This window comes from Piliocolobus tephrosceles, chromosome 5, assembly GCF_002776525.5.
Source record: "Piliocolobus tephrosceles isolate RC106 chromosome 5, ASM277652v3, whole genome shotgun sequence".
NCBI classification, from domain to species: Eukaryota; Metazoa; Chordata; class Mammalia; order Primates; family Cercopithecidae; genus Piliocolobus; species Piliocolobus tephrosceles.
The window spans coordinates 135,849,443-135,861,888 of NC_045438.1; the positions used below are offsets into that span (position 1 = coordinate 135,849,443).

General features: G+C 45.5%; 1 protein-coding gene across 2 annotated transcripts; it reads left to right on the forward strand.

The window, feature by feature from the left end:
* Positions 1–705: 705 nt before the first annotated feature.
* On the forward strand, positions 706–5,421 carry LOC111528118 (HLA class II histocompatibility antigen, DM alpha chain). Of its 2 annotated transcripts, none has more exons than XM_023194750.3 (5): positions 706–871; positions 3,062–3,346; positions 4,080–4,256; positions 4,488–4,616; positions 5,171–5,421. In XM_023194750.3, the coding sequence occupies exons 1-5, from the start codon at positions 784–786 to the stop codon at positions 5,173–5,175; spliced, it is 684 nt and encodes a 227-aa protein (XP_023050518.1). In that variant the 5' UTR covers positions 706–783; the 3' UTR covers positions 5,176–5,421. The 2 variants fall into 2 exon arrangements, with proteins under 2 accessions (XP_023050518.1, XP_023050517.1); XM_023194749.2 differs by having other exon boundaries at positions 709–871; positions 3,978–4,256.
* The last annotated feature ends 7,025 nt before the right edge of the window (positions 5,422–12,446 follow it).

Sequence of the window (12,446 nt, forward strand, 5' to 3'; positions counted from 1 at the left end):
CTGCTGGTCAAATTGTTTTTCCTTCAAGACTTAGGAGCCTGCCTGATTATGTTCCTCCTATTCCGCATCCTCATAAAATTACTGCATCCTCATAAAATTACAAAGCACTTGGCACATTCTTATTGAATACGTTACATTGTTGCGTAATTATCCCTTGGCCCCCTCCCTAATCACTAGACTCTAAGCTGTTTGAAGGCAGACTATGCCTATTCATCTTTGTATTTCTAGCCCTGGGCCCAACACCCAGCATTTCTTGTATTTTCAGTATATTTCTGCAAAATGAATTAGAGCTAATGCCTGAAGGAGAATGATTTTTTTTCAGAAAGAGGAAGAGCCAGGAGGGAGGAGAAGGCAGGATCTGAAGAGCCCTGGGAGTTTACTTCGGGAAGACGCAGTTCCCCACTGCAGCATTCTGCCAGGAGGTGGCACTGCTCTGAAGAGCCAGCTGGTGGCTTATAGAGTGAGGCTGACAGCTTGAAACCAAAGAGGGAACTCCACCACGAAGCAACATTCCTCCACTGGGCTTCCCAGCCCAGTTACATGCCATACTCTGCCCTGGTCAAACAGCCAAGTCTTCAGGAGGTTGCTAGCCCCAGGTGTCTCCCCAGTGACTGATGATGTTAAACCCTACACTTCTCTGATTGGTTTAGACAAAATGACAATGGCAGCTATTGGAAATTATCTGGCAAAACATGATCTAAGGCCACCCTCAGGGGGAGGGAGTTGGGGAAGCGCAAGGGTTGGCTGGGTTGGTAGCTCCTACCTACTGTGTGGCCAGAAGGTATGGGTCATGAACAGAACCAAGGAGCTGCGCTGCTACAGATGCTACCACTTTTGTGGCTGCTACCCCACTCCTGGGCCATCCCAGAAGGTAAGATGGTACTCCCATTTACTTCCAGCCTGAACCTAGGGAGCCCACCCAGCGTTTGTGAGGAAAAGCGCTGTGCTTTGTGAGTGGTGGGAAGTCTTTTGAGGCAGTGGAAACAGCCGGGGAGTGGGGAAAGACAGCTACTATGTATGGTTGGTAAATGATATCAGAGATGCTTTACATGTTCCATTTAAGACAATCTCTTGAAGTGGAGATTGTTCTCTCCGTTTTACAAATGAAGAAAATGAGACTCAGAGTTATTTGTGCAAGTTCACACCATTGGAAAGTGGTAGAGCTAGGATTTGAACAAAGTGGATGTTATTTTCACTCCTCCACTCAAGATTCTACTCTGCTTTCTATCATTAACTTATCTTGTGATTCTTGAAAAGTCTCTTAGTTTCATTCTCTGTAGAGGATGGCCCAGAATGGAAGAATAATCTAGAAGGTCCCTCTTCCTCCAAATGTCTGTTTTTCTGGGTATTGGGTTAAAGGTTTCCTGCTCGTTGAGCGATTCCTGCCAAGAGCTTCAAAGAAGAGGGATTATTTTATGCAGTTATGGGGTCACTTCTCCCAGTGCTGTCTTTGGGAGGCCTGGTAGGTTAAGGAACAGAAGACATTTTCAGAGAGGCGTGGTGCCGATGAATTGGCTGAAGAAATGTCTGGAGACTGGTTTTCCAATTTACCATTTGTGTCGGGGGTAGTGGGAGGCAGTCCCATCTATGGCTTGGGGAGGCTGTAGCCATTCCTCCTCCTTCCCTTCTAAGAGTGAGAAACCCATCCATGGCCTTCTCTAGTCAATACAGTGGCCTGGTGTGAATTAGACAAAGGAATCTCCTTTGGGAGGATACAGCCCTATGCCAGGATGTGTGGCGTGGTGAACAGAATGCAGGCTTCCACTTGCTTCTTTAGCTAGGTGTCTTTGTGCAGCCCACAAACACACAATGAACAGAGTAACTCTGAATCTGTCACTTTATTTTATATATATGCATTTTTAAAATTTTTATTTGATTAATTAATTATTATTATTATTATTTTGAGACAGAATCTCTCCTGTCACCCAGGCTAGAGGGCAGTGACGCCATCTCGGCTCACTGCAACCACTGCCTCCAGGGTTCAAGAGAGTCTCCTGCCTCAGCCTCCTGAGTAGCTGGGATTACAGGTGCATGCCACCGCACCCGGCTGACTTTTGTATTTTTAGTAGAGATGGGGTTTCATCATGTTGGCCAGGCTGGTCTCAAACTCCTGACCTCAGGTGATCCACCTGCCTTGGCCTCCCAAAGGGCTGGGATTACAAGCTTGAGCCACTGCTCCTGGCCTTTATAGATATATATTTTTGAGATGGGCTCATTCTGTCACCTGGGCTGGAGTCCAGTGGCACAATCATGGCTCACTACAGCCCCAACCTCCTAGACACAAGCAATCCTCCCGCCTCAGCCTCCAGAGTAGCTGAGACCACAGGTGCTTGCCACCACACCTGGCTAAGTTTTTGTATTTTTTGTAGAGACAGGGTCTCGCTGTGTTGCCCAGGTTGGTCTTGAACTCCTGGGCTCAAGCAATCCGCCTGCCTCAGCATTCCAAAGTGTTGAGATTATAGACGTGAGCCACCATGCCTGGACTGAATCTGTCACTTTAGACAGTAGAACTCTTTTTACTTTTGCCAACTTTAGACAACTGGCCTTTTTATAGGCTGGGGAAGCTTGGAGAGATGCTATAATTTGTTCTTCACCCCCACTGGGAGGGGGAGTCTAAATAACAGACACAGGAAAGGGTGTCACCTCAGCCCACGCTCCTTGAAGCAGGCCTTGCTTGTTTTTTTTGGTGGTGGTGTTGTTTTTTGTTTTAAGACAGAGTCTCACTCTGTCACCTAGGCTGGAGTGCAGTGGCTTAATCTTAGCTCACTGCAACCTCTGCCTTCCTGGTTCAAGCAATTCTCCTCCCTCAGCCTCCTGAGTAGCTGGGACAACAGACGCCCGCCACCATGCCCAGCTAATTTTTTGTATTTTTAGTAGAGACGGCGTTTCACCATGCTGGCCAGGCTGGTCTCAAACTCCTGACCTCGTGATCTGCCCGCCTCGGCCTCCCAAAGTGCTGGGATTACAGGCGGGAGCCACCGCGCCCAGCCCCACCTTGCTGTTTTTTAAGTTGGAGGAGAAGGCTCCCACCTCCCTGAACCTCACCCTGTATCCTTTGCAGCTCCTACTCCAGTGTGGCGAGATGACCTGCAAAACCACACGTTCCTGCACACAGTGTACTGCCAGGATGGGAGTCCCAGTATGGGACTCTCTGAGGCCTACGACGAGGACCAGCTTTTCTTCTTCGACTTTTCCCAGAACACTCGGGTGCCTCGCCTGCCTGAATTTGCTGACTGGGCTCAGGAACAGGGAGATGCTCCTGCCATTTTATTTGACAAAGCGTTCTGCGAGTTGATGATCCAGCAAGTAGGGCCACAACTTGATGGGAAAATCCCGGTGTCCAGAGGTCAGGAGTTTTCTGGGGAGTGAAGGGAGGAGGGCTGCATTCTTAACCTCATTGATCTGTACACTGAATAATTCCCGTTGATACCAGCTCCCCATCTCAAATACCTTCTGGTTCTCTCCATCACCTTAATTTTTCCACCAGCCTTGGTCTGCACCCTGTGTTTTTTGGTGGGCAGAAGTACCTAGCATGTAGTAGGCATTCAGAACTATGTATTGAATGTGATGAATTCAACAGGTACCAGCTGATACGTACTGAATGTTAACACTTGTGCTGCTATGCCCAGCAAGATGGATGGGAAGAGTGGGAATATCTGATGATGTGACTATGTCTTAGTGAGAAGACAGTGCATAGTTAGACGTCAGTGTGAGCTCTAGACAGGAAGTGCTGAAGGAAGTCATGGTGGAGGGGTCCAGAGTAGCCTGGATCGGGCTCTGCTTCTAGGTCCAGCTGCAGTCCTTGCCTGGAAGAAGACCTCCCTTGGGAGCCCAACTCCTCCCTCATCTCTGTCTCCCAAAGCCTGACCCACTGTGTTCTTCTCTGCCCTCCCCGCCATATGCCATGCACCCTCCGGACACAGAGATACCGTCTAAACTAGTCTCTCTTTTCCCCCACACCACAATCCCCCCACCAGGGTTTCCTATCGCTGAGGTGTTCACGCTGAAGCCCCTGGAGTTTGGCAAACCCAACACGTTGGTCTGTTTTGTCAGTAATCTCTTCCCACCCATGCTGACAGTGAACTGGCAGCATCATTCCGTCCCTGTGGAAGGATCTGGGCCTACTTTTGTCTCAGCTGTTGATGGACTCAGCTTCCAAGCCTTTTCTTACTTAAACATCACACCGGAACCTTCTGACATTTTCTCCTGCATTGTGACTCACGAAATTGACCGCTACACAGCAATTGCCTATTGGGGTGAGGCTTTCTCCCTGGAAGTCTGGTCCTTTTGGGGGCAACAAGGGATCTATCCATGGGAGGAGTCTTCTTTCTCCACTGGTACCTTGTTTAGTCCATTCCTATCCTAAGCCCATCCCAATCTTCCATGCCTCAGTTTCTCCCATGTCATCCCAGACACCCAAGTCATTCCCCTGGGAGGGAGGCTCCCTAACTAGGTCCCCAGGCTGAGCCACTCCTTATTTCCTCCAGTGCCCCAGAACGCACTACCCTCAGATCTGCTGGAGAATGTGCTGTGTGGCGTGGCCTTTGGTCTGGGTGTGCTGGGCATCATCGTGGGCATTGTTCTCATCATCTACTTCCGGAAGCCTTGCTCAGGTGGTATGTCATCTGGAGGGGGCGGGTGAGCCGTGGGAGCCAGATACGGTGGTGCATGTGTCAGCATTATTTTGTGGCATGGGGGGACATATAGCGATCCTCAGGCTCTTGGGTGTAGGGGCCTGTATCCAGCACCATGGGAGCACATCTTCCCAGTTGGGGACCCAGTTACACACATACAGTTATGGGTCACAAGAATGGCTTTGAGTGAAAAAAGGAATCATGGGGTGCTGTAGGAAGGGTGCTTGGAGATGATTTGGGAACAAAGAGAGATCAACCTCTGCAGGGCATGCTGAAGGCAGGGCGAGCAAGGCCTTTGGGGAGGAGAAGGAGGAGGAGAAGGAGGAGGAGGAGAAGGAAGAGGAGGAGGAGGAGAAGGAAGAGGAGGAGGAGGAGAAGGAAGAGGAGGAGGAGGAGAAGGAGGAGGAGGAAGAGGAGGAGGAGAAAGAGGAAGAGGAGGAGGAGAAGGAGGAAGAGGAGGAGGAGAAGGAGGAAGAGGAGGAGGAGGAGGAGGAGGAATCCCCTGATGCCTTTCCTCCATCCCTGTCTCTTCCCAGACTGATTCTTCCAGACCAGAGTTTGATGCCAACAGCTTCGGCCATCCAAACAGAGGATGCTCAGGTGTCTCAGGGTCTCTTCTTCTCAGGGTAGAAGAAGTCTCTGGGACATCCCTGGGGTGTGTGTGTAGATTTCCCACCTGGGGACTCTGCTATCCCTGGGCTTGCATCCCAGGGATCCCAGAGTGGCCTGCCTATCACAACCACATCCCTTCCCCACACAAGGCAATAAATCATCTCATTTCTTTATATCAGGGTGGCTTCTTTCTTAACTCATGGTATTTGTTTCTGGATAGCTCAACTTTAGTGGGTTGTCGTTTCAAATTCAGCATGCCTTAACCTGAACACAGCTGGCCCTCGTTAGGGAGGGAAATAGGGAAAACCCCTAATTTGCCGGCTGAGTTCTTATTCCCTGGTCTCGGCGGTACATGATGTTTTTCCTTCTATCGGCTTGTGCAAAATATGTGAGAAATGAAGGAAGAGTTATTTTCTAATAATCTGCTTACCAAATGGTTAAGGAAGCTGCTTGTGCGGGGTGTGTGTGTGTGTGTGTGAGAGAGAGAGAGTATTTTACTGTTTGTGAAAATGTTTATGTCTTGTATAGGCTGCCCTGAGGAACATATAACTCCCTTCAATCCTCACCGTAACTGGGAAATGGAAGCTCAGGGATGGGTAGAATAAGCCCCCAGGTGCAATTCCAATCAGTCATATTAGTTCTGGGAAAACAGTATCATGAAGCCCCTAACATGAAGTGAAAACAGCCTGGAAGGGCAAAGAATTCACATGTCTTTCCTGACAATCTGTTCCTTGGCCTGAGTGACTGTCCAAGGAGAACTGCACAGGTGCTGTCCTGGGCAGATAATGAAAGCTGGCAGCACATGACCACTGGTGGTAAATTGCTTTGCTTTCTTTCTTGCATTCCTTAGGGGCTGGGAGTTGCTTAGGATGACAGGTTGGCAATAAAGTTGAGAGGGCAATTACTTGGTGAGGGAGTTTCTGTTCTTGGCATTGTATTAGAGTCTAATCTAAAATAAAAATTCCCCCTAAGAGAAGTTAGCACTGTCTCTGAACCATCTCATTTCTAACAGCATCATGTGTGCTGGTTAAGCACGGGCTCTGGAACCAGACTGCTGGGGATTCAATTGAAACTGTCAGCGTTTAGCTGTGAGCCCTTGGGAAAGTTACTTAACTTGTGCTTTGGTATCATTTTGTGTAAAAGGGTGATGATAACAGTGGTGTCCACCTTACCACCATGTTGCCAACATTTGAAAGTCAAATAAGTATTAGTGAGGATAAAGGGAAAGGTGAACTATAATATCTTGGTCTGTTGGTGGGATTGTAAACTGTTTATGACCCCTGAATTACAGAAATCATAAACTAGTTGAGTGAAAAAATTAATATAGGAAATAAGGCAGCATATCCTCATGCTGTGAAGCTTAAATAAGTTAATATCTATAGAATGCTTACAATAGTGTTTGGCACATACAAAATGTGCTCAATAACCTAACCTTATCATTACTTGTCTTGATCTTCAGAGGAGAACTTAGTTGCCTCGTAGACTTCTTTCTCTTTTCTGAAATATACCTTAATACTAGCTTCAAGTATTGTATTTTCTCCATTTTAGATGTTTTTCTTTTTTTTTGAGACGGAGTCTCGCTCTGTCACCCAGGCTGGAGTGCAGTGGCCGGATCTCAGCTCACTGCAAGCTCCGCCTCCCGGGTTTACGCCATTCTCCTGCCTCAGCCTCCTGAGTAGCTGGGACTACAGGCGCCCGCCACCTCGCCCGGCTAGTTTTTTGTATTTTTTAGTAGAGACGGGGTTTCACCGTGTTAGCCAGGATGGTCTCGATCTCCTGACCTCGTGATCCACCCGTCTCGGCCTCCCAAGTGCTGGGATTACAGGCTTGAGCCACCGCGCCCGGCCGATGTTTTTCTTTTTATTCTCACTTTACTAATTCTAGATATGGTGCTTTCTAGTTCTTCCTAATTTATCTCTCTCTCTCTCTCTCTATTTTCCAACTTATCTAGATATTTCCTGTCAGGCAAGCTTTAAAAGTGCTTTATTATGCTGTGTGACCTTAGACAAGTCACTTCCCCTCTCTGGGCCTCAAAGTCCTCATCTATAAAATGATGGGCTTAGGTTAGATGCTCTCTGATCAAACCTTGTATCATACTGTTACTTAAGTACTCTAGAAGCACTCAGTATCCTCTCCGGTCTGGTGCCCCTTTTCTAATAAATATTACTCACTATTCCCAGCAGGAATGCTGTTCTTGAATGAATCTTTTTTCCTCACTCTTTCTTGAGGTATTATATCTGTTTTTGGTTTAGGGCATTTGCCCAGGCTCTTTCCTCTCACAGGAATGCCTTCTTTATTCTGCTCATCTTGTTCCTGTCTTAACCCACTCCATAGGTCCAACTCCAGTTCAACTTATTCCATGCACTTGCCCCTAATTTCTCTTTACTGAAATCTTCCAAGACTTAAGGCACTCAACCTAAGGATTGGGATATGCCGCTTTATTTCCTATGTTAATTTTTTCACCCAACTAGTTTATAATTTCTATAATGCAGGGATCATAAACAGTTTATACTCTCACCAACAGAGCAAGATAGTTCACATTTCCCTTTATGCTCACTAATACTTGCAATTATTTGACTTTTAAATGTTGGCAACATGGTGGGTGTAGAGTGGTATTTTGTTGTTTTAATTTGCTTTTCTCTCATTACTAATCAGTATCACATTGTTCGATGATTTTGGCTTTTTAATATATGTTACTATTTAGTAGAACTAGTCTCCATTCCTTTACCACCTTCCCAAAAAACTTATTTTCCTTTTCTTTATCAAAATATTCTAAGATACTCTTGGACTATATTTCCATGTACATTTTATAATAAGTTTGTTAAATTCTCCTGAAATCCTACTGTTACTTTAATTGGGGTAGCATTTAGGTTAGAGATGTGGGGAGAGGTTGTCATTATGTTAGCATGGCCTATCCATGAATATGGTATATCTCTACACCTCTCAGGTCTTTGTGCACTTCAATAAAGTTTTCTTTTTTCTTAAAATTCTTATATTTGATATGTTAATTCATAAATACGCTATGTTTTTTATTGTTATTATAAATGGTAGGCAATTTTCAGTTATTTTCCAATTGATTATTAGCTATACAGGATTTAAAGTAAGAAATCCTGAGTTCAAGTAATGATTCTATTACTTAGTATCTGGGTAAACCTCGGCAACCACTTAACCTCCCTCTGCCTCCATTTTCTCATGGGTAAGATGAAGATAGCATTCTTCAATAGTTGTGGTGGCAAAAAATAAAAATAAAAAAAGGAAAAATAGTTGTGGTAGCAAATCAGATAGACTATCCCCTAGTGGTTCAAGTAATTTGGCTGTAGGATGGAAGGATGGTGAACTGACTACAGAAACTATAATCCAAAGGTCAGAGTCTAGAGCGGTGAATCCTGACAGGGTAGGAGAGTGTGTGTGTGGGTGGAGGTGAGGTAAGGGGTAGATGGCAGGAGTGGGGTGGGAATTGGACAGATTGGGCAAGTAATATAATCTTGGCAGGATGTAGGTGTGTGTAGTTTTGAAAAGACACTGAAGTCAAGAATGTAGTCTTATGCTATGAAGCATGATTAACTGGTTGAGCAATTTTGTGTTTATAAAATGGAGACTTCAGTTAAAACCATCTGCCCCAAAGAGGAACCTGAGAACTGACATGGAGCAACTTTAGGAAGTGCCTAGAAGAGATTTATTATTATGGCCATACTCTCAGAAAAACACAAGAGATTGTATTTGTGACTTCCTCCAATGTGTAGTGCCAGTGATGTTATTGTAGCTTGTCTTTATTTTAGCTACCCAAAGCTCCTCGTAGGACACCTCCTCCCTGATGGCACCTCACAGCATTGTCAAGCTTGTGAGGTTATACACCAGACCTACGATGCCAACTGCCTTCCTCCTCTCCAACACAAATCCAGCCCAGTATTCAAGGCTCATTCCAGGTCCTCTCGATTGAGAGTACTCCCTGTCTACCATGCCCACGGTGATTTCTCTCTTCTTTTTTAAGACCACTGGCCTTATTGCTCTCTTATTGCTTACTTGCTTTAATATAAACTGTTTAAAGTGTTTGTTCTCACTCCCCAACTGACCTACAAGCAGAGTGATACGGGAGCAGAATCCATATCTTCTCATTCTGAATGTTCCCAGTAATGCTTTGCACACAAACCCTGGGACTAGTCCACTGCAGGCATGTGGTGGCCAGGCTAAGGGCAGAGGCAGTGGGAAAGGAGAGGACTCACTCTTTGGGTGGTTGTGTAGAGTCAGTAAAATAAAGGCAACATGTGGGAACCCGGTTGGGGCTCCATGCCTCTTCAGTCCCGGTGCTATATCAATAATTAACAAAAAGCAACAATGGACAGAGCAATTGAGATGTTATTTTGGATTGGCTGGAGGTGGGAAGACAGAGCTATATCTGTAAAAATAGAAGGGTTGGGAGGAGGAGAGGAAGGAAAACACTGCTGAGCACAGGTGTCTGGGTTTTCTGTCCTTCTTTATTCTAAAAAGCTTCCTCAGTGTTTCAATTAATAGAGAAGTGAAATCTTCTCCTATCATCTCCTGTTGTGGCCTCACAGAAGGTTTCACATCTCCTTTGACTGCCGGAGCAGAGATCTAGACATAAGAGGGAACTACATTCAGCCTCACTGTTACTGGCTACGGCCATGTTCAGTGCTGGCACAGGACCACACAGCCAGTGCCCCCTTGCCAGGGCTAGACTTTGTAGACATTGAAAAGGATCCCAGGGCTTGGTTCCTATAAGGTTAGGATAACAGCTTACCTGGACAGGATGGGGAGGAATGTGAGGGCGAAATGTATGGAGTGGGGGGCGCGGGGGAAAATTCAGTTTTAAAACTTGTCAAAAGAGAAAGTGGAAGGGATGGTGGTTCTCAGAGCAGAAGGAACTCTGAGGACGGGAAAGATAAGACTTGGGTGAACTGGGTTATGGATTGTGACTCTTCTCTTTCTCCCTTTCTCAGCAGAGGCCTCACTGACTCCCTTTATCTGAGCCATCCCAGTTCCAGGATGTAGTGAGTGTGTGGACATGCTCAAGTGTGTGTGTGTGTGTGTGTGCACGCACATGCATGTGTAAGAGCTGTATAAGAAGAGGAGTTACAACCTTTAGACCTTGGGTGTGAATCTTTGGACCTGTTTTCCAACCCGGAAAATGAGGACAATTAACAAGTTTTTTGTGTGTGTGATTTTTTTTTTTTTTTTTTTTTTTTGAGACGAGTCTTACTCTGTCACCCAGGCTGGAGTGCAGTGGCACGATCTCGGCTCACTGCAACCTCTGCCTCCCAGGTTCAAGCGATTCTCCCACCTCAGCCTCCAGAGTAGCTGGGATTACAGGCACGCGCCACCATGCCCGGCTAATTTTTGTATTTTTAGTAGAGACAGGGTTTCACCATGTTTGCCAGTCTGGTCTCGAACTCCTGACCTCAGGCGATGTGCCTGCCTCGGCCTCCCAAAGTGCTGGGATTACAGGTGTGAGTCACCACATCTGGCCAACAAGTCTTTTAAGATGAGATGAGATAGTATATAATGGACCTACCTAGCATTGTATCTGTTCTAAAGTAGAAGCTCTACAAATTATGCACTCCCCACCCCCACATTCTGCCCACTCCAACACACTTGACAGTTCATTAGCAGAGTTAGAGTATATAATCAAGGTGAGTGGGGGCAGTGGCTGGGAGCTATGGCAGAGCTTCAGTTAATCTCAATTAGTTACACGACGAGTCTTTTGTTTTTGGTAATGATCTTTGTATGTATTTTTTTCTAACCATTTTCTCCATAGGTATTAGATTTTCCTGAGATTAGGGACTTTGGGGGAGGGCAGCTAAGTGTGGTGTCAAGGGGACCCCTCCACATCTTCTTTTGTTTAGCTCACTATTGAATAAAATCCAAGAGTCCTCAGAAACTAAGGTGTGGAGAGGCAGCCCTGAAACCTACTGAGGAGCAGAAGGAAGCCAATTTAGAGTTTCAAGTTAGTAATGGAAAATCCATCAACTGTATAGTTCACAATGGGATAGAGGAATGAATTGCCATTTAAAATCTGCTTTTTCAGGCCAGGCACAATGGCTCATGCCTGTAATCCTAGCACTTTAGGAGGCTGAGGTGGGTGGATCACTTGAGGTCAGGAGTTCAAGACCAGCCTGGCCAACATAGTGAAACCCCGTCTCTACTAGAAAAACAAAATTACAAAAATTAACCAGGCGTGGTGGCACATGCCTGTAACCCCAGCTGCTCAGGTGGCTGAGGCGTGAGAATCATCTGAACCCAGGAGGCAGAGATTGCAGTAAGCCGAGATCATTCCACTGCACTCCAGCCTAGGCAACAGAGTGAGACTCTTTAAAAAAAGCCATGAAAAAATAAATACGCAAATACATAAAATCTGCCTTTTCAAGACACACACGTGACCAAGAAGCATATGAAAAAATGTTCAACATTACTTATGATTAGAAAAATGCAAATCAAAATCATAGTGAGATATCATCTCATTATGGCTATTATTAAAAAGTCGAAAAATAACAAATGTTGGAGAGGTTGCAGAGAAAACAGAAGGCTTATACACTGCTGGTGGGAACATAAATTAGTTCAGTCATTGAGGAAAGCAGTTTGGCAATTTCTCAAGAAACTTAAAGCAGAGCTACCATTCGTCCCAGCAATCCCATTATTAGGCATATACCCAAAGGAGTATTAATTGTTCTACCATAAAGACATATGCACATAAATGTTCACTGCAGCAGTATTCATCACAGCAAAGACATGGAATCAACCTAAATGCCCACCAACAGTAGATTGTATAAAGAAAATGTGGTACATAAACACCATGCAATACTACACAGACAAAAAAAGACGAGATCATGTCTTTTGCAGCATCATGGATGGAGCTGGGGGCCATTATCCTAGGCAAACTAACACAGGGGCAGAAAGTGAAATACTACGTGTTCTCACTTTTATAAGTGGGAACTAAACATTGAGTACACATGGGCACACAAAAAGGGAATAATGGACACTGGGCCCCACTTGAGGGTGGAGGTTGGGAAGAGGGAGAGGATCAAAACACTGCCTATCAGATACCATACTTATTACCTGGGTGATGAAATAAATGTGTATGCCAAATCCCCATGACACACAGTTTACCTATATAACAAACCTGCGCATGTACCCTTGAACCTAAAACAAAGGTTAAAATAATTAAAAATAAATAAAATATAAAAT

Excerpts from the sequence above, each read along its gene's own strand:
- LOC111528118 (XM_023194749.2), top strand. The coding sequence starts at position 784 with ATGGGTCATGAACAGAACCAAGGAGCTGCGCTGCTACAGATGCTACCA. Across the intron at positions 872-3,061 it reads CTCCTGGGCCATCCCAGAAG|CTCCTACTCCAGTGTGGCGA; the intron begins GTAAGATGGTAC and ends TATCCTTTGCAG. Across the intron at positions 4,257-4,487 it reads CACAGCAATTGCCTATTGGG|TGCCCCAGAACGCACTACCC; the intron begins GTGAGGCTTTCT and ends TATTTCCTCCAG.